Source organism: Gossypium raimondii, chromosome 6 (assembly GCF_025698545.1).
Source record: "Gossypium raimondii isolate GPD5lz chromosome 6, ASM2569854v1, whole genome shotgun sequence".
Classification (NCBI taxonomy): domain Eukaryota; kingdom Viridiplantae; phylum Streptophyta; class Magnoliopsida; order Malvales; family Malvaceae; genus Gossypium; species Gossypium raimondii.
The window spans coordinates 56,594,943-56,617,427 of NC_068570.1; the positions used below are offsets into that span (position 1 = coordinate 56,594,943).

At 32.8% G+C, this 22,485-nt stretch overlaps 4 protein-coding genes and 1 non-coding gene across 5 annotated transcripts; 1 reads left to right on the forward strand and 4 right to left on the reverse strand.

Moving 5' to 3' along the window:
* Positions 1 to 1,367: 1,367 nt before the first annotated feature.
* On the reverse strand, positions 1,368 to 2,865 carry LOC105773129 (uncharacterized). The gene is made up of 2 exons (XM_012594805.2): positions 2,269 to 2,865; positions 1,368 to 1,734 (listed from the first exon to the last, which is right to left on the reverse strand). Exons 1-2 carry the CDS (start codon positions 2,773 to 2,775, stop codon positions 1,630 to 1,632), a joined length of 612 nt encoding a protein of 203 aa, XP_012450259.1. The 5' UTR covers positions 2,776 to 2,865; the 3' UTR covers positions 1,368 to 1,629.
* Positions 2,866 to 10,735: 7,870 nt separating this feature from the next.
* Positions 10,736 to 10,807, reverse strand: TRNAE-UUC (transfer RNA glutamic acid (anticodon UUC)). The gene has a single exon. It is a non-coding gene; the product is annotated as a tRNA-Glu (tRNA).
* A 1,777-nt stretch (positions 10,808 to 12,584) lies between these two features.
* LOC105772570 (nascent polypeptide-associated complex subunit alpha-like protein 1) lies at positions 12,585 to 15,241 on the forward strand. Its single transcript, XM_012593915.2, has 4 exons — positions 12,585 to 12,741; positions 12,821 to 12,902; positions 14,319 to 14,458; positions 14,714 to 15,241. Exons 1-4 carry the CDS (start codon positions 12,589 to 12,591, stop codon positions 15,044 to 15,046), a joined length of 708 nt encoding a protein of 235 aa, XP_012449369.2. The 5' UTR covers positions 12,585 to 12,588; the 3' UTR covers positions 15,047 to 15,241.
* A 67-nt stretch (positions 15,242 to 15,308) lies between these two features.
* Positions 15,309 to 18,225, reverse strand: LOC105772568 (protein ENDOPLASMIC RETICULUM-ARRESTED PEN3). The gene has a single exon (XM_012593910.2). It carries the CDS (start codon positions 16,868 to 16,870, stop codon positions 15,434 to 15,436), a length of 1,437 nt encoding a protein of 478 aa, XP_012449364.1. The 5' UTR covers positions 16,871 to 18,225; the 3' UTR covers positions 15,309 to 15,433.
* Positions 18,226 to 18,712: 487 nt separating this feature from the next.
* LOC105772569 (protein ELC) lies at positions 18,713 to 20,639 on the reverse strand. The gene is made up of 2 exons (XM_012593911.2): positions 19,206 to 20,639; positions 18,713 to 18,962 (listed from the first exon to the last, which is right to left on the reverse strand). Exon 1 carries the CDS (start codon positions 20,519 to 20,521, stop codon positions 19,259 to 19,261), a length of 1,263 nt encoding a protein of 420 aa, XP_012449365.1. The 5' UTR covers positions 20,522 to 20,639; the 3' UTR covers positions 18,713 to 18,962; positions 19,206 to 19,258.
* Between the last annotated feature and the right edge of the window lie 1,846 nt (positions 20,640 to 22,485).

A 22,485-nucleotide genomic window follows, 5' to 3' on the forward strand; every position in this document is an offset into this window, starting at 1 on the left:
TTTTTAATTAAATAAATTTAATTAGGATTGTCACGTAGGGCATTCAAGTTGACATTTAAAACTCATTTGGACTGCCACATAGGACTGTCGTTAGAGAGGTAATGAAGCTTAACAGTAGAGTCATCACTTCGTAACAAAATAATAACGTAAGTGATTAATACGTAATATTTCAAACATAAGTGTCTAAAATGTAATATAAGGTAAACAAAAGTGACTATTTTATAGTTTACCTTTTATTATTAATATATTTAATATAGTGATGAAATTTCAATGAAATTAAAATTAAAATAGTATAATAAATTATGGGTGTTTGGTAAACATAATTTTGAGCCTTTTTTAGCTGATTTGGGTATAAATGAAAGATTGGTTAGTCAAATCCTTTGTAATTTTGGTGAATGAATACTTGCAATACATTATTGAGCTAAAATCTCTAAAATAAAAAACGCTAGAATGGGTAACTTTTTCACAACTGATTGGAAATGAGATATATGGAATGACATATTTGATCATATTTGCTAAAAAGTTACTTTGTTTGCCACTATGTACAATTATATTGGTACGCTAATAATATTTATCAATTTCCATAAGGTTAATATTTACAAATAATGAACTTAAAGAAATTTGTTTATTTAAAATTTTAAAAATATTCACTAATTAATTTCGATAATGGATGTTTTAATTCATTGGTAATAGTGTTTTATTTCAATAATTTAGCCTAATAAAAACTAAAGTATTATAAATAAAGAAATAGTTAATAATAAAATATGTAATGTTTTTATTTATCATTTTACATATCACTTTCAATTTATCGATAAGTTTTACCAAATACTTTTTAAATAATAGAATCAAACGGTCAAATCAATTAATAAAATCAGTTGATTAAACTAGTCATTACAATCAACAATCAACTAATTACCAAACAAGATCTAAAATGTGGAATACTTTAAAATGTGATAAAATATATAAAATAATTAAAACATTAATATTAATGTGAACACAATATGAATGATTTTTTATATAAATTGAATCAACATAAAAAATGATGAAATATATGAGATAACTTAATACATAACACAAACACAAAAATTATTTTTGAAATAATTGAATTGTTGTAAAAATATATATAAAATATAATACAATATGAATATAACATAAAAATTATTTTAATTGAATCACTATGATAAATTATATAAAATATAATATAATGCAGAAATAATTTAAACACAAAATGCACAAGGAATAGTGTGAAAGTTATATATAAGTTTATAGTATTCTTAACACATAAATATAACACAAACACGAATATAATACCAGTCCCCTAATTAATCCCGAAGCTATTAACCACATCTTGATATTAATGACAGTAATAAAAAAAACATTATTGGATTACTTTGAATCAATTTAGTACATCAAATAAGCTATCTAACTAATAAACAAATTCAATCCATATTAATGGACACATTATTTATCTATAAAAGCAATACATCTTAAATCGAAACAATTTATTAAATCAAAGAGTAAATTATCGGATAATCAATAGTAAACGTCACATTATTACTAGTTGAATGTTGCCGTCATTGTTGGTGTATTGCTGGTTGGGTCAATCATAAGATCAGCTGAGTATCCATATTATACATTTATAGCTTTATACTCAGACACGCTTTGGTCCAAAGAGTCTTTTATCGAATGCCAATCAATTGCTCCTTCACTTACTTCATTAATCTCACTATACACCTGCAATTTATATTTAATACATAAATAATTATTTGAATTTCTGAAATGTTAAATATTAAAAAATTATATTAATTTTATATTAATTATAATTGAATTTAACTGAAAATTATTTTATATTTACTTCATGAATGTGGTGAAGTTTATATATATATATATATATATATAAAATTCAGGATGACTTTTGCCTAATTATTATGCAACAATAATTTTTAAAATTGTTATAGTAAATCAAGATTTGATTAAAGAATTCCAGTAATAATTGAACTTAACAAAATATATTTATTTAAATTTAATTATAATATATATATTAATATAAAAAATTTAAAATTTAAAAGTTAAATTATATTTTATTTTATTTATTTAAAATAAATAAATTAACTCAGGTATATTATATAAAAATAAATTGATTTTTATTAAAATTTTATGTATTTTATGATTAAAACCTGATTTATATAAATTATCTTATTGGTCACGTAAAATTATAATGGTAAAAATGAATAAAAAAAATGCATTGAATATGAATGAATATGATACCTTGTTAAGCTTGGGCTGATCTTCGCTGTTGCTCCAGGCAATAATCCACCTAACCTTATCTCCGACTAGATACGAAACAGCTCCGACTGAACCTGCTGAGTCTCCCGAGTGCCTAAACTCACTTGCCGACTGATTTTGAGCTATAGTTTCCGGTGGTTCTCCACATCCTTTCCAATTAATGAGGCCTTCCAGCTTTAAATCATGACCGTAAAGGCTCCGAAACTGGCACTGCGTAAAATACAGAACCCCCATTAAATTTGACGGCGACGGTGACGATAAAACTTCAGGATTGGCAGCCATGATTCTCGTGTCTGAGCTTCTGCTGGGAACCGAATTTCTACGTAGTAATGGGGACTGTGTCTGTGTGGGTGTAGAAAGAATCGAAGCTGCACGTCCGTATTTCACTGCTGGATTGGCAGCCGCCATAGCTTTGTGGCTTTGGGCCGCTGTGTTTCTATGAACACCCATGGAATATGGTGCGGCTACTGCTGGATTGATGGCAGCCATGGTTAAGAGCTTAATTTCTTTTTTTGTTTACTGAAGTTCTACAACCTTGAAATGAGTATTTGGTTTTGATTGCTTTGTGCTTCCAAAGTTGTGTATATATACTACTTTGTAGCTAACATGACATTGACAAGTATGTAGCATATATATAATAATTTAATGATGCGATACCATCACTTAAAAATAAAAAATAACATATTGACAAAATCGGACCGTCACAAAAAGGTCCATCCTTATCTTTTCGGGCAAAAAACAATGTGAAGTGCATGTTAAAAGTACAAACCGACCATTATTATTATTTTTTATCACAGCCAACCTTGTGTAATTCATTTTGTTTTACAATCAATTATTTATTATATTTCCTACTCAAATTTAATTTTTAATTTCTTTAAATTAGTATTTATTTTTAAACTTATTAAGAAATAAAATAAATTCCAAAGGCCCCAAGGATTATGCAATTTTTCTAAGTAAAATTTTAAAGGTTATAACATTCTCAAATTTTTTTTACTCTTTATATATTTGGAATTTCTGATAACAGAATGTTGATAACGATAATGTAACATTCCGGAATTTGAGGTTAGAAGTTTTAAGGTTTGTGGTTAGGGTTGGTGAGCAGGTTGACCAATTGAGTTTGCTTTCGTTTTAATGTCAGAATGAGTTTGTTAGTTTGGTGGTTAGATGTGTGTTAATTTACCTTTGGGTTATGGCTTCAAATCCTCATATGTATTTTGAAGAAGTAATTTTATTTTTTAGGTTTGTTTTTAAGTTTTAAAATATTTATTTATTCTTATTTTTATTTTATTTTTTGAAAAAGGCCAAAAATCGTTCTCACTTTCTCTTCTCCCTCTCTGGCACGTTTATTTTCTTTTTGTTTTCCTCCTCCTTTCTCCTTTTCGTTTTTGGTTGTTCTTTTAAACCATTGAACTTTTGTTTCTTCTTGCTTCTTCTGTTTCCGCATATTTTGTTATTGTTCGTTGGTCAAGGGGTTGTTTGTCCTCGTGTTTCCAACTGATTGGATTTTGAATCGGGTAAGTTTTAGTGTGGGTTAATGGTTTTTCTTGAGTTATAGGTTAATGTTTAGTTGATTCGCCTATATCGATCTGGATTAGTTGTAAATTAGCATGTTGGTTTCTAGTTTTCAAAATTGGTGGAATTGTGGCATTTTCGGTCGATCGTTGGTGTGTCAAGGAATGTCAATTAGGTGTTTTTCTGAACCCTTATTAATTAGGAATTACGCTATGGATGCTAATTCACGATTCTTGGCCTATTTCAGTGTGGTTTCGTGACTACACGGGTGGCTACACGGGCATGTGCCGCACACAGGCGATTCACACGGCCATGTGATATTGGGAACTAGGGTTTTTGGGTTATTTTTGGCGCCATACAGTCGTGTGGCTATGATTTGGGGATTTTGTCAAATTTCACACGGGCGTGTGTCCAAACACATGCCCGTGCCCTTTAGCCACATGGGCGTGTGAGACTTCTACACAGTCGTGTCTGCTCTACACCTTATTTTGACAATTTTGGACAGTAAGTTACACGGGTTACGGCCATGTAACTCGATCACACAAGCATGTACCTCCTCCACACGGGTGTGTACAGCTTGTACACGGGTGTGTAAACCCCTATACGGACTTGTAGACCTTTACACGGCTTAGGCACTACCACACGAGTGGGGCACATGGCCGTGTGGCCCTGTTTCGTAGATTTTTGTTCCATATCGTATTTTGACTCGTTTTGTGTTTCTGTGTGTTTTGGCCATCGTTAGGCTTTGGTAATGGTTTTTGGACTCTATTTTAGCTTGGACTTATGCATTTATCCGTAACTATTGAATTGAGTTAACAATTTGATTAAGTGTTAAAGTGAGGTGTTAGATGGATTGAAATGTTACCTAGTAATTGAATAAGGGTATAACTGATTCTAAATCTGATCGATCGAGTATGTGTATTTATGTTTCTGTATGATTGGTTGTATGTAGTGTGCATTTTGCATTTGCATGAAAACTTTGAAAGTGATCGACTGAATATGAGTTTTTGTATCTATGAGATTGTAGTATCTGATGAGCATTCATACACTTGCATAAAATTAGGGTTTTTGGTTGCGAAGAGAAGGGAGTCTGATTCGACAATCCAACAACAATATTTTTGTATTGCGGTTCACCGCATAATTCTATACATATGTCAGCTCTGCTGCATATCGTTACTTGAGTGGCTTAGTTCCACAATATGTGGTATGTAGGGTGGCTGAGCTTATCATGGTCCTATGTGGTGTGCAAGGTGGATGAGCTTGATATAGCTCATACGTGGTGTACAGGGTGGTTAAAGTGGTGTTTGGATGGTTGGGGTGGGTTTTTAATCTGTTGCATTCATGTCACATTCAATTATAAGTTTATCTGTTTGACGGTTGGGTTTATTTCGAAATAATGTGAATAGTCGGACATGTTAATTACACCATTATGAATGTATGTATGTTTATGGAAATTATTCGTAAAATTGAGTACTAATACTTGTTGCTCATTCATTGTATGTATCCACATACCAAATATACGTTTGATACTCTGTCAGTTGTTTTTGTTTGTGAATTGAGACTTACACTGAGCTCGTATAGCTCACCCCTTAGTTTCCTCTCATTCAGGTAAATTTTGTGTTTGAAGTTGGACTCGACGGCCGGAGGTCTCAGAAAGGTTGATTGATTCGGTTTAGCTAAAATTTTCATAAAATTTTTATATGGTTGGTTTTAAGAATTATTGTTAAGCAATTATAAATTGTGGTATGGGTTAAGGTTTGAACTTTTCGTTAGACTACGTGATTTTGGTTTTAAACAACGTTCAAAAATTTCACGTGTGGGTTTTAGTGGGGTTTCTGACTATTTCAAAGTTCACTCATGTTTGAGAAAAAAAATATATTTTTCGCACAATTTTTAATCTGATATTTCAAAATACTTTTGGCAAGTTTGATGTTTTGAAACTATACAATAATTACCGTTTTAAAACGTAAATTGTTAAACGACTTAGTTCGACTTTAGCAAATTGTGTTCGAAATGAGATTTAAACAATTCTTTTTGTAAATTGCTTTTAGATCACTTTGGTGGTCAATGTAACCTCTGAGATTCGGTCCAAACTTCTAGGCTAAGTTTTGGGATGTTACAGGCAATGTATCGCAAAGAAAGAAAAAGAAAAAGAAAACATGCAAATTTTACGTGGAAATCATTTCAGAAAAAAAAATAAGGGAAAAAAATTTACTATGTCGAATTTGAAAAATACAAGAGGAGAGACAACTACATCAATTTATAGGTTTGTAAAACCATATTCTAATCAAAGCCAAACAGAAGTAATGCAGTAAGGTTAAAACACCTTATTTTGGTCAACATCAAATAGAAGTGTATACTTCTATACATAATTTAGTTGTGCAGCCTGTACTATGTTGAGGACTTCGCCCTTGTAGATCATCCTATCTTGCTACTTGTATTTTATTTTAACAAGAATTTGAGTCACATATCTTTAACATAATTTAATCTTTATATTTTTATTTTCAGGAATTTAATCCCCTATTTTTTTTCAAAAAATTAAAATTTAGGTCTATTTGTTAACATTGTTAAAATCGTTATGTTAAATTTGTTAGTGTGACATTTTGAAATTAAAAAATAAACCACTTGGTATCCATGTAATAAAAAAATAACATTATAATGGACTTAAATTTAATAGAAAATTTAATGGTGTTAACAATTCTTAAAAATTCACTTCAGTATTTTAATTAGAATAAAATATTTAGACTAACTAATTTGAGCAAAATATATGGATCAAAATTAAAATTTAACGATTTTTGTATAATTTTAAAAAGTAGATGGATTAGAACTGAAATTGTTATTTTCTCATGTCAAGAGAAAAGAAAAGAAAAATAATGAACAAATGCCTAAATTATGTCAAAATTAAAGTATAGAATTTAAATATCAAATTTGAACCAAATATCGAAATTGAAATTTAACCATACTTATATAATTATAAAAAGTAGAGAGGTTAGAACTGAAATTTAACCATTACTTTTCATGTGAAAAAAATAATTGACATATGTCTTTTAAGGAATCTGACACAGGTTAAATTTTGTTATTAAATCATGTACTTTATAAAATTTTTGGATTTAGTCCTTATACTTTAATTTGATCATTTTTAGTCTTTGTACTTTTTGAATTGGTCAATTTTATTCCTTATACATTTTAAAGTTTGAAATTTTAGTCCTGAACCAAGTGTAGTAGCTAAATTCATTTAGTTAACTTCAATTACTAGTCTTATACTATGCGTACATGTAACACCCGTTACCCGTATCCAACACCGGAATAGGGTACGAGGCATTACCAAAACACATACACTTGTAAACGTATTTAACCGAGTTATAAAATTTCATCAAAATTAAAACTTTCAAAATAATTAATATGTTTCTATAACTTTTCACAATATATCCTCAAAATATTATAATCATAATAATTAGGGCCTGCGAGACCCGATACATACTCATGCAATTTAATGCTTCATTTCCATTTCATTCAATTCGCAATTTCTCATGCTCATAATTTAAATCATATCACTAGCAATTTCCATTTAATTCACGTACAATTCAATGACATCAAATTCAAAACTAATACGTATTTACCATTTAACTCAATGTTTATTGATTATACTATTCAATAACACATTTATGAAATTCTCAATTTAGTAATGAAAATATCACTTTAGTTTGAATAACAACATCGTCCTGATATAAATACACTACCACTTATCCATTTACTTTAATTCTTTTGGGCCCATTTGTCACTTACCATCCTTAATCAAATTAGGGAACGGTCACGGAAAATTGAGTACTTCACTTTCACTTTGCCATAGTATAACTATGGTCTTACGTATGATCACTTATCACTTGTCCCTGATCAGATAAGTGTAGCCACCTATCACTTTTCACTTTCCACTTGTCACTTGATCAGATAAGTGTAGCTGAAGCTATCACTTATCACTTTGTCACTTGATCAGATAAGTATAGCCGAAGCTATCACTTATCACTTTGTCACTTGATCAGATAAGTATAGCCGAAGCTATTACTTATCACTTTCTACTTGTCACTTGATCAGATAAGTGTAGCTAAAGCTATCACTTATCACTTTGTCACTTGATCAGATAAGTATAGCCGAAGCTATTACTTATCACTTTCCACTTGTCACTTGATCAGATAAGTGTAGCTAAAGCTATCACTTATCACTTTGTCACTTGATCAGATAAGTATTCAAATCCGGCGTTCCGCTCAATTTGATCATTTATTCATATATCAGGCTTACCAACATGTGTTAATTCATAAACCATTCATGGTATTATTTCATGCCAAATCATATACTGAATATACCATACACACATACTATGAAACTTTATTTTCACACATGAGCTTAAACCATGACCAATAATGCACAAAAATAAGCATCATTCATATTTCATCGTTTATGAGTTATAATCAAACATATGACCATTTATACACGAATCATTCATATATTTCCCAATTTTCCTCCTCCTCCTCTACATTCCACATCCTTAATGTGCATAACACACTTAAACAACATTAACCATAATTTCAATATTCACTAACATATATATTCAAAGCTGTTTATCCGAGTCAGAGTCACTAAATTATTTTTATCTGGAGCTACAGAGCTCCAAATTAAGATACGTTAATTTTCCCTAAAACTAGACTCACATATCTTCATACCATAAAATTTTCAGAATTTTTGGTTCAGCAAAATAGTACAGTTTATTCTTTAAAGTTTCCCCTGTTTCGCTGTCTGACAGTTCCGACCACTCTTCACTAAAAATTAATTATCTCATTGTACAGAATTAGGATAATGTTTTTGTTTGTTTCTTCTAAAAATAGACTCATTAAGGATTCTAACCATATAAATTATAACTCATAATAATTTTTTTACAATTTTTAATGATTTTTCAAAGTCAGAACAGGGAACCCGAATTCATTCTGACCTTGTCTCACAAAATCTATTATATCTCATGATTTACAATTCCATTGCTCACATCATTTCTTTTATAAGAAACTAGACTCAATAAGCTTTAGTTTCATATTTTATTCATCCTCTAATTCAATCTCTACAATTTTTGGTGATTTTTCAAAGTTGCACTACTGCTGCTGTCCAAAACTGCTTTAGTGCAAAATGTTGATTTCCATTTTGCCCCAAATTTCACAGTTTATACAATTCGGTCCTTTCTCAATTAACCCCTCAATTCATCTAATTTTCTCAATTAGTACTTTACTAGACATTATAAGTTGTTACACAACTAATGAAATTCAGAATTTCCACATATAACTCTATCTTCAAACTCTTTTACTATTAGGTCCCAAACATTCACTTTCTATTCAATTCTTTCAATAAAATCAGCATATGAACAATTTAAAGCTCTAATTTCATGCTAAATCATCATATACTTCCAGCACATATTCATATCAACTTTCAACTTCTTTCATAAAATCAAAAACTAATGAATTTAACAAGTGGGCCTAGTTGTAAAAGTCATAAAATACAAAAATTTCAAGAAATAGTCAAGAATTGAACTTACTTGTAATAAAAATATGAAGAACCAGCTTGAAGAAGCCCTTCCATGGTGTTTTAGCTGATGAGAATTCAGAAAAAATGAAGAGAAATCTAGATAATTCCACTTTTGTCCTAACTTTATTAAGCAAATTTTGCAATATTCCAATTTTACCCTTAATTCTCTTTACTTTCTGCTGATTTCATGCCCCTGCCGTCCAGCCCAAATAGGCCTTGGGTCTATTTACCTTTTAAGCCCTCTTCCTTTTATCATTTGAGCTATTTAATTATTTCCTATAATTTTGCATTTGTTACAATTTAGTCCTTTTTGTTCAATTAATTATCGGAACTTTAAAATTTCTTAACGAAACTTTAATACTAACTTTTTAACACTCCATAAATATTTATAAAAATATTTATGGCTCAGTTTAAAATCCCCGAGGTCTTGATACCTCATTTCGATTCTAACTATTTTAATATTTATTTCTAGTGCACTATTCACTATTTCAAAAATTTTCCTAACTTCATATTTAACTTATACTTACTAAATTAATAATATTTTCTACCCATTTGTCGAATTTAGTGATCTCGAATCACCGTTCCGACACCTCTGAAAATTCAAGCCATTACATTTTTTTTTCGTCGGATTTGTGGTCCCGAAACCACTGTTCCGACTAAGCCTAAAATCGGGCTATTAAAGTACAGTTGTAGATTTAGCCCATATTCTCCAATTGGATCATTCTAAGTCCCTATGCTTTTTAAAATTTGAAATCTTAGTCTTGATGCAAACTATCGTTGTTAATCCATTAATTGGAAAGATATTATAATATATGCAATGTTATGTTAGCTTGTAATTTCCACAAATTACTTACTAAAAACCCTATTAATCAATTAATAATTATCATTTGCATGTCAAGACTAAAATTTCAAAATTCGAAAAGTATAGGAGTTAGAATGATTCAATTGAAGAATATAGACAAAATCTACAACTTACATATAATATGTAACTAGTAATTAATTTTAACCAAATAGATTTAACTGTTATTATTTGGATTAGGACTAAATTTTCAAAATTTGAAAAGTAGAGGGCTAAAATTGACCATTTCAAAAAGCATAGGAATTAAAATTGATCAAATTAAAGTATATGGACTAAATTCACAACTTCTGCAAAGTAAGAGACTAATAGTATAGTTCAAATTTAACAAAATAGATTTAACCATTACTGCTCGGATCAGGACTAAGTTTTCAAAAATTAAAAAGTATAGTGGCTAAAAGTGACCAATTCAAAAATCACATAAACTAAAATTAATCAAATTGAAGTATATAGGCTAAATTCAAATAAGGGGACTAAAAGCTACGACTTTCTGAAAAATAGAAAAGTATTTCCATATTCCATTGCCGGGAATTGAACCCGGGTCTCCTGGGTGAAAGCCAGATATCCTAACCACTGGACGACAATGGATTTTTGAAAATGGTAGTGTAAAAATATATTTAAACTATATAAAAATTTAAATTACTTTTATCATTCTAATTAATTAATTTTAATGATTTAATAATATTAATAATATATTATAATTTTAAAATTATATATGGAAAATTAAATATACGATAACAGTTTAGAATTAACTAAGTATATTAAATCTATTTGGGGATAAATCTAAAATTATACATGAAATTTGGCTTAATGTGCAATTTTATATATAGAATTTTGATTTTAATCAATTCTCACAAATTATCAACACAATTATTGGTATAGCATAATTTTATGTTTATGTATTACATACATAAATAATTCTATTTATTCAATATAAAAATAAATTGATGTATTTATTTTTAAATGTATATGATTGAATCAAAATTAAAATTTCATGTATCAAATTGCATATTGAATCAAAGTTCATGTATAAATTTGAGCAGTGGCGGAGGCAGAAAATTTTCTAGGGGTTGAAATTAAATTATAAATTTTACGATAGTAAAAATGTAATTTCTCCATTTTAATAGCCTATTTAATTATAATTTTAAAGGATTAAATTAAAATTTTAATATTTTTAGGGTGTCAAAATATAATTGTACCTTTATTAATTTAAAATTTTATAAATTTTAACGAGCCTAAATAAAAAAAATCATTTTTGGACATCGATAGCTTGCCAAACCCTCCTAACTACTCCCTTGATTTTGAGATTAATTTCAATCTATTTATGAGTTAAGTTAGAGGCATAAAGTGGAAAAATCATGTTGAAATTGAATATTAAATGAAGTTCTAAATAAACCTAAAAATATTTTAATTTAAAAAAAATACAAACAAATTAGGTATAGATTAAAAATATTATATTTTTAATTTCTAAAATTAAATTTATGATAAATTATAAAATATATATACAATTATTATTTTAAATTAAAAACCTAATTTTTTCTAAATGAGTAAAGAAGTATTTAATTCCTCTAATTGACTGGTTTAAAAATAAAGTTTAACCGTAACGCTTTTATTGGATTTTGTTGATTTTGAATATGTGATATTTTAATATTCAAAGGTTTGATTTAAAAATTAAAATTTAATTAATAACATATATTCAAAATTAATAGAAATCAATTAACAACATTATCAAAAACAATGAGACTAAATTTCGGAAGTTGAGGGATAATTAGACCCGTTTTTTTCCCTCTACTTTCCGTTTTGCCCAAATGCTAACATGTCAACATTTGAAGTTCAATTTTATATAGTATTCATTTGTATTTTTTTTATTCTTCATGTCCATTTTACCCCATATTTAGGGTTTATGGTTGCCCCTTCTAATGATATCGTCTCTAAGGTTCGAACTTACGTTTCCCCTTGAAAATGTAACGTGCCTTACAATTGCATTCAACACTTATTTTAATATATATTTATAAATATTTTGTTTTAGGTAAGATATTTTGGTAATTTACATTTTGAAAAGTTTAAAAAATAAAAGAGAAAAGTTGAATTTGCATAAAAAATTTATAAGGACTAATTATACAATTTGACCTAAAATTTTACCCGAATGATGACATTATCATGTCACATCAGCTTGCATTTATACACTTACGTGACCATAACCTAAAAAATCAATAATATTAATCATCATATAATTTTTTAAAGTTCAATGGTCCAAACGTAATTTCAAGCAAAATCGAGTGGCTTAATTTGTAATTTACCCTATATTTGTTTTGGGCTTATAGGTGACTTGGAGTTGGCCCAATAACAGCTCAAAATGCTTAATTCACATGCATCGGTGCTTCGTTTTTGGGGTTTTAGGGTTTTGCTTTTTGCTTCTGCCTTTGCTTTTTGCTTCTTACTCTCAACCAGAAATGACTGCTCAGGCCGACAAAGAGATCGAAGAGATCCTGGCAGCTCATCTCGACCAACAAAAAATCGATGTATTTTCTTAAAATCAGGATTTCTTCTTTTCTCCTGATTTTTTATATTTTTTAATTGTTTTTTTTTTCTGATTTTCAGTCCGAGATACCAGAGCAACCTGTTGTTGAAGATGACGACGAGGAAGATGACGATGACGATGATGATGAAGATGATGCCGAAGGTCAATATTCATTTTCCATACTTTCTTTTTCATTTTCTGAACTTTAATTTTTTTTAAGATTTGGCTTGAAGTAACTTCAATGACGCTATCGTTTTTGGTTATTGTAGTTCCTTTAGTTCATGGATTTTTATTTGATCTTTGGTTTGTGTTGTGAAATGTGCTTAAACCTTCTTTAAGATGCACTAGTCTGAGATTGATTCTGAGATGTGCTCCTACTTGGCTTCCCGATCTAGTTTAACTCAAATAGTTCAACCAGTCGATCTAGCCCTATTTGAGTATTTTAATAGGGAGCTGAGTTTCTCGAACCTTGAATATATGCATACTCGAGCTTCAGAGCAAGGTTTACGCTCTTTTGACTTGGATTGACTCAATTGTGCTCCTGTATAGGCTTACCTCTAAGCTGTTTTGTTGATATTATTTAAATACTTGTGCCTGCAAGCTACTCGGGTTTGAGTAAAAAAATAACTTCAATTTTTTCTATATCTCAAGTATCGACTGGAGTAACTTGTGAGCCGAATAGAGGTTTTTTTTTTTTTTTAAAAGAAAAAGAAAAATTGATATTGAGAAAACTTAAATCGAACTTGATCTTGAGTTCAAGAATGAGTTATTGAATTTGAAGTCAAGCATCTGAATTGAGCACATATTTTACTAGGTAAGCGAGTTTAATCAACCCTAATCAGATAATATTGAGTTTTTAGAGTGAAACTCGATTGAGCATGAAACTAATATTGAGTCTCGAATTTTGAGTCAAGTTTGATTGTAGCTCTACTTCTACTTGTAGGGGTAGTTTTGCTTCTTTGGAATGTACAAAGAAAATTGGCTGTCATAGTTGTGTATTAAATGTTCATTCGGATGGATTTAGATATTGTGTCATGAAGTGTTTTTAAAGGCACTTAAAATCCTTATTGTCGTTTTCGTGAGACAAAAAAAGGCTAACTGAATCAAGCACAATATGTATATTTGTGGGTCTATGCTGAAGATATAAAACTTTGTTTCAAGTTTGCTGTTGAATATCCAAATACTGAATTATAATTGTGTGTATAAATGTTATAGATGCACCAATTCCTTATATTTTTAAGTTTATTGTTGCAGTGTTATCAAGGCACGTGCCTAGGTATGCTTGTTCCTTGCACCTTAGTGCTAGACAACAAAGCGTGCATGGTGTCTTGTCTTATAAAGTTTGAGATGCTTTTGTTGTCTTCATCTTTGAAAATATTGAAACATCAAATGCGTAAAGGTCTTAAAGCAAATTGTTTTAAGCATTTCCTTTTGGCATGCTAAATGTATCTATTTCTTACCAAATTAACATGCCAGGATTTTCGTGAATCACTTTATTCATAGTTTCACATTCAGGGAATTCATATGTCAATGTTTATCTATAAAGATATCCGTCTTTATATTGTTGTTATGTCTTAGGTCATCATGAGGGAGAAGGAGATGGAACTGGTAGGTCAAAGCAAAGCCGAAGTGAAAAGAAGAGCCGCAAAGCTATGTTGAAGCTTGGGATGAAACCGATCCCTGGTGTTAGCCGGGTCACTGTGAAGAAGAGCAAGAATGTAAGTTGTCCTCTTTTCATATTGTTAATCATTTATCTGGATTTAAATAGCTCTTCTAATATGATACTAGGACCATATTTTGCAATTTGTTCTTTTGGCTACCATAATGGCATTTATTGTGTTTTCAATCTCGATAATTGCCCCACAGTCACAATTCTTTGCAGTAAAAGTAGACTTCAGTCATTGAGATTTGAATTCTAAATTTGAACCAACGTTTATTTGTTTTGATAACTGATATTTACATGTTGAATGCAGATCTTATTTGTCATCTCAAAACCAGACGTGTTCAAGAGCCCAGCATCAGATACTTATGTAATATTTGGAGAGGCTAAGATTGAGGACTTAAGCTCACAACTGCAGACTCGAGCTGCAGAGCAATTCAAGGCTCCTGATCTAAGCCAAGTGATATCAAAACCAGAGTCATCAACAGCAGTCCAGGACGATGAAGAAGTGGATGAAACAGGGGTGGAGCCCAAGGACATTGAATTAGTTATGACACAAGCAGGAGTATCCAGGTCAAAGGCTGTCAAGGCACTCAAGGCTGCTGATGGTGACATTGTTAGTGCTATAATGGAGCTTACTGCCTAATAACGGTGTTGATTTAGCAGCAGTTTTGGTTGCTGAAAGTTGTCGGTTTTTTTGAGAATGTTATTGTGTCCTTTTTCTTCTTGTCGGTTGTTGTATTAGTAAAAAAACCATCTGTGAGGACGTTTTCTGTTATAAAAATGGTCTCGGTTAAGAATTCTTGGCTGAGGGAGAGAATCCCGTTACCAAGAAATCTCACATCGACTGTGTTCCTTAACAATTTTCCTCATAGCACAACTTGAAAGAAAATTTCTTGAACATGTCGAAAGACAACAATTTTCATGCCTTTTATTACAAGAGAAATAATCAATAACAGAACTGAGAGTGCAAACTATAGAAAGAGTAGAGATGCCAAGAAGAATGACCTATTTCGAAGGATCAAACTGTAATTTAAGAAGGAACAGAAATGATAGCAGAATGATTCGAACTCTCCCAGACCTCAATCCCTTCCACATTTTCTCTGCTAACAAACAATCTCTCCCCACCTCCTTCAATTCTCTTTATCAACCCTCTCTCCCCCATCTCCACTTTATCCACATAATTCCTCTTCAAACTCACCTCATCTCTTCCATTTTCAGTATCCCCTCTTCGCTCACTCCAACCTCCTCTCTCATTCAATCTCGACCAAACCTCCAATCCTCCATCTTTCCCCACGAATACCTGCCTTTTATAGCAATGCAAATGAACCTCATTCCCACCATAGCTAGCTTCTCTCATGCTAGGATTTGTATCTTCCATATATACCCAAGGATCATCACCTAGTTTACGAATATCTGCCATTGCCAAATCCCCAGATTTTGAACATATCTTGAAGAGTACCGAATCGTCAATATCAACACCGACGTCGGCGAATGAGTCTCCGAACCTGCTGCTCCGCCCCGAACCTGGCTCGTTCGTTTCCCATACCACTTCCTTCCTTCTCGGGTCCCATATCCTAATATAACCCGAGTAACCAAATGCCCCACATGTGACGGCACTTCCGATAACCAACCCAGTTTCCGGTAGCCACGTCACTTTTCCGGGGACTGTGTTCTTGGCGGCGCTTCCTGATTGGCGAGTCAACTCTGATGAGACCTGAAGCGTTGATTTGTCGATAACGAGGACGCTGTTTTCTCTATGGGGACAATCGAATGATACGAAGACCGAGTCGGGTGAGTTAGCGATGGCGCAGACTCGGGCTTTGTATATCCGTGGGTCGTCCTGGTCAGTCCAATGAACTGAACCGGTGTAACGACCGCTGGAGAGGTCGTAGATATGGAGACCCGATGAGGATTCGGATCCGACAGCGGCTATTTCTGGCCATACCCGGCAAATCGAGGTGATATCATCGAGATGCGTACGGACGGCGGTGGAGTATGATAAGTAGGAATCGTATATTGAAATTTGACCACCGTGAGCGATCCAAAGTGAACCATCTTCTCCGGCGGAGAAAGTGGAAGGAACAGCGTCTGAGGCAGGGCGGATGGTATCGACGATGGCGGCGTCTATGCCATGAAGCGGCGAGGGCAAAGAGGCAGAGCGGAGACGGGACTCCACGCCGTAATAAAGAGCCTCTTCGGCGAGTTCCTGGATAGAGAAGCGGCGGAGGGCGGCGGAAGGGAGGCGGTTAGAGCGGAGGAGGGAGAGAAGGACGGAAAAGATTTCAGGATCCCGGTCAATGAAGATAGGGTTATAGGCAGCTCGGTTGGAAAGGGCAGCAAGGAGGGAATCAGGACCGGCGGACTGGAGGGTGGAGAGGGTAGTTTCAAAAAACTTGCCCCCGACATTGAGCTTTATGCGGCGGCCAGGAGTGGTTGGATTGGAAATTTGGGCAGCCATTGAAGTCATATAATTCAATGATTAGAGCTTTGAGATCCCCTTTAAGAAACCACAGCTTTGTCTTTAAGCTTTAAAGTCGACGCTTTGGGTTAAATATAAAATATGAAAAAGTAGGGAACCTCCCCGAAATCATCGACTTCAACACTGTTACATTTCTCTCAAACATTTCATCGAACAGTCTATAAGCAAATGTTTAACGTTTCTTCCACCACACCGCTCGGCATAATTGAAGGATTAAAGCTTTTCATTAACTTGAAGGATTGGATGGAGAATCGATCATAGATAAATAGCATGCTTCATGATTCGATTTGTAAGCTTACCATGAAACGATTAACGTTGATTTATGTTATTTTAGTTTGCAATCTCATAGTAACATATATCGCCATTGGTACCACTCAAAGAGCTTAACATGCATTCCACCAGCTCACAAAATTACAAAGCTTCACTTCTTTTTTCACCACACAAGTAGTGGGAAAATCCCATCCGCCATTGAAGTAGCTCATCTAAGCTTCCCCACAGCTTTCAATGACACACCGTAGTGTATGTGATCAATGATCCCTCGACAAGACATCTCAATTAAGGCTGACCGAGAAAACCCTCATATAGATTTCGTTCAAATACTATGTAAATGTATTAGGGTCGATTTGATTTTCAGCTCACAAGTTGAAACCTCGTATGCATACATGATTGGAACGATACAAGGGATATGGATTTCGACGGTGCAACACAAGCTATAACATTCTTAAATGCAGTTAGAGAACACCCTTAAATGCAAGCTTTATACTTCAAAATTAATAGACTTGGCAACATCTCCCAGCAATGAAACATAATCAACTATGTTCTTCGAGGAAGTCTCATATTTCCATATCTATGCCTGAATATGCATTGGAGACATGAGTGTTCGAACACAAGAAAAACAAAGAATCGGAAATAAAAAATCTTGGTGACGAGAACAAACAACTTCAGACCTGGAAAATCAACCTCCGGTATAAATGAAAAGTAACCAAACCATATCATCACCAAATAAGTAAAGCAATCATTTTCCATATGTATGATTGTATTTAGAGGAACACCAAAGACGGGAAAAAAAAAGCTCATGGCTGAGAAAAGCATATGGAGCTCCTAATAGTTTCAGATTCCAAACAAAATGATAACCAACTACCCTGACCATGATTTACCACATAAGTTGATCTATGAATAACATCGTATTGCTAAAAAATTATAGCACATGTTAGTGTACCTCAACCATTAGAGTAAAAATTCTCCCATACTTGATAACAACCAGTATAAGGAATAATAAACAACCACAATATGGATCCATCAAAACAACACACTGGATTCATCTCAATTATGGCAGCCAAAACTCCTAATTAATTTCTCCAACAAGTAGGGTAAGAAGCAGATTTGCAAGTTCTATTCAAAATTTAAACATAGCAAGAGAACAGTAATTTCACATGCGAAGTTCCAAGACAAAAGCCAATATAAGAAAATATTTACGCTCGGTTTAGTACATTATTTCTCGACTACCATGACAAAAAATTTAACATTTGTAGAAGAGAAAACAAGCTGATTGTAATATATTTTTCATATCTCACTTTCTATAGTAGTGTTGCCAAATTTATAATATATATATTAAGGAACAAGATGACAAGCAAGCTAGAGACAAGATATTACACCAGAGAATTAATATGGAAACTACTACTTGATAACCATGAAGTGATTCTTCAAGTACAAGAGATCAATTAAAAAGGGAAAAAAAACCTTAAAGCAAGAGACCTCGAAGTCTTTAAGGTTTTAAAAATGATGCCTAGGAAATGAAATTAATGGTTATCTCATAAACCTCACAAAAAATGGGGGTGAATAAGTGGTTGAAAGTTTAGCCATAAAACTAATACATCATGAAACTGATAGTTCATAGAATATGCCAGTCAGCCGAGACAAAGTAAACAACAAGTGACAATTAAATAAGGGATCCATCCATTTACATGACAATCAGGTCAAGGGATGAGGAGAAAAGAACAGATAAAACCTATTGTAGTCATTATTAGACCTGTACGAAGTTAATCCTTCGCTCGTTAGGCCTTTGAAATAAAGGTGCAACCTGAATATTACATGTAAACAACTCTATTTCAGTTTTCCTCAAAAATGGAACCTGAGTTAAAGCTAAAGAACCCGAATTCATTATAAAAAGAGAAAGCCCAAAACTGAGTGTCAACATATCAATTACATGAGCACATTATTCACATTATTATACCATTTCATCCCGTACGAATAATACATATCGATATGTAAATGAGCAATGCAACTATATCATGATAATATCAAATCTTAACTAGAAGCTAACCTCGAATTGCATGATCCTTTATATAGACAAATCTGAAACAGAACAATAACCAGTCATGAAACGAAATGCGATATTCTAGCAGCCATATTTGCCACCTGAGCCTGCATTTGAGCTTCCTTAACTTTGGAGGCAGTAGCCCTATGGAAGAACTGCTCCCTTGACAACAATCTCACATTCCTCAAATACTGATCAAATGGCACAACCCCATCTTGCACTGCCTTATCCAAGGAATAAACCACATCTTCGATAGCTAAATCAGCAGCTGTGGAATCCAAGACTTGTTTAGAAAGAACATCGACACAATGAATCGCTTCATCAACATCTACATTATTATTCTTCTTCCCTAAGTTCTTTATTTTCCCTTCATTATCTCTAATCCAACTATCCAACACATCTGCATTCATCAAAACAACCTGTAATTGTTGTTCTAAACCTTCTTTTTCATCTTGCATCTCTTTCAACCCTTTATTAATCTCTTCCTCTCGCCTTCTTAAAACAGCTTGAGCCGAAAACATTCCTTCCATTTCCACTTCCCTTGCTTTTCTCATCCCAATTATATCCCCATGAACCATCTCCACCAACTTATTCATTGCGTTCCTCTTATAAACCTCGGCGGCATCATCCGTGGAAGTAGGACGAGCTTGCGAATGCTGTGGATGCTGTACCCTCCCATAAGGTGATGGGGGATATCCTGCCGCCGCGGCCGTAGCAGCCACCCTAGGTCCTGGCGGCGGTGGATGTTGCCCATAAGTAGACGTCATGGAGGAATTAATCGAAGGGTTAGGGCTGGGGCTAGGGCTAGGGTTAGGATTGGGGCGGCGTTGCGAATAAAGAGGCGGATCACGAGAAAAAGCAGAGCTTAAATGAAGGACTAAATCGACAAGATTAGAACTTGGGTAAATCCAATTATGCAAATAAGGAATCGAAACTAACCCAGAAGGGGAAACATGAGGATGGGGTCGTTTGATGATCATGTCGCGCGTGGGATTGACGTAGACGGCGGGGGCGTAACGAGGGTAAGATTCCATGAGCCAGATAACGATGGGGATGTTGTAAGTGACGCCTTGGAAAGGCATAGGGATGGTGCCGTCGGCTTGGAGGAGGTTAACGGATCGGCCGTCGTTATGGGTAAAAGTGGCGGTCTTGGGTTCGAGGGAAGGGTAGTTGGAGATGAGGGAAACGAGTTGTTGACGAATTAGCCATTTGGTGTCTTCGGAGTAAGGGAGGGCGGAAGGGCCGCGTTGGGAGAGGACGGAGGAGAGGAATTGTTGGATTTGTTGGGGGTTTGGCGGCGGTGTTGACGACGGCGGAACCATTGGTGGCGGTGGGCGGTGGGCGGTTGGGTACGAGAGATTGTATTTGTTATGGCTTTGGGATTTGCCTTAGCTTAGCAATGAAAATCCTTGAGAAATTTCCTTTCCTTAGTTATGAATCCTTTGCTTTTTTATTCTATAAAATTACTATTTTATATGATTTTTTAGTATCATATGAATTTATAGGGTTAAATATAAATTTGGTACCTAAACTTGTCCACTTTTCCTAGATTGGTACTTAAAGTTTTTTTTTGCCCCAGATTGGTACCCAAATTTTTTCTTCGTCAACTAGTTGATACTTTTTCCATTAAGTCTCAAACAACTGACAGTATCTAGACCACACCACCATGATTGGCCACTTTTCTGGCCCGAAATGACACCTAATTGTTGCTCTCCATTTCCTCTTTTGAATGCTTCGATTAGATTACTCAAAAAATTCCCCAAAAGCCACAAAAATGCCTTCAATTTTTTAACTTCTATAACGTCGATCTAAAGATTCGACTGTTGAACCATCATGTAACTTCGACCACGACTTCTCCTTGGTATGATGAACTTCTTCACCACTCAAATCTCTTAAATGGGTTTCAAAAAAACTTACATTAAAAGTATAACATTGGGTTTCCAGTGTTTGATGGGTTGGCTATTACAGCCATTGTGGTAGGTATTTAGCCCTTTGCCAAATCATTTTCTGCAGCCATGGGATTTGAAGGTCTAAGTATTATAAAGGATTGAAGGGTTGATTGATGGGGGTTAAGAGTTGATGATTCAAGTACCTCATATCTCATTGTTGTAGTTTCTTGGTATTCTAATTGATTTTGGGATTAAATGAACGACGTTTTCCCTTTTTTTTTTGTTGAATATCCATTTTAAGTATTCATTTAATTATTTTATTTGTTTGCATGTTTGTCTGTTATCTTGAATCAATGTATTATTGAATTATTAATGAATGTTCTTCAACTTTTTTTAAATTTATTTGCAAAATCTCATAATTTCTCAGAACGTGATCTCCGTTAACGTGAAAGAGGAACGCTTGGTAGAAATAAAATCAATTAAAACCCAAGTTAATTCAACACATCCAACTCAAATAGAAAAATAATAAAAGCTCATGTAAGACAAAGAAATGGAGCAAGAGATGAAAGACAAAGTAAGCAAATGAAAATGAAACAAATCTCATGGAGATGACTTATTTGAATCCTATTGAGAAAATCTAAGAAAGATTTTTTTTTAATTTATTATTTTATATAAATTTTAGATTTTAAAATTTTAAAAAAGTTATGATATTTAAAAATATTTTTATTTATTTTTAATATATATTTTAAATTATAACATCATTATGATGTCATTAATGTCACGTGTCACAACTATATTCTGTCACTTATCCTACACTTAACGACATTAAAAAAAGTACCAAACTAGTTGACAGAGAAAAAGTTCAGGTACCAATCTGGGACAAAAAAAATCTTAAGTATCAATCTGAAAAAAATGGACAAGTTTAGGCACCGATTTTATATTTAACCATATTTTATATGATAAAATATTATGAAGTTGATTTTTACAAGTCACTCTATTATAATTTTGAAAAAAAAAATCACTCCATTAACAATTTTAAAATACATCTATAGGAAAATTACTTGTTGAATTTGGTGTAATAAGTTAAAATAAGAGCATATTTGATCAACTAAATTATCATAATAGCTTAAAAATAATAAAAATAAAGGGCGAATTTAGGCAAAAATATTAATTTAAAACGAAAATTAGGGAAATACGACAGTTCTTTTGAAATTTAGGAAAAAAAAGTTGTTTTTGCGAAAGTGCACAAGGAAAGACTGGGGTGAAAGCACACCTTCTTGCCACGTCAACCAAAATGCAATATAAAAAAGGGAGTCACTGATTGAAATTTAAAAAAACCGAGAAAAATTCAATAATTTTCTAAAAACCAGAGATCACATTTGCTCGTCTCATCTTTT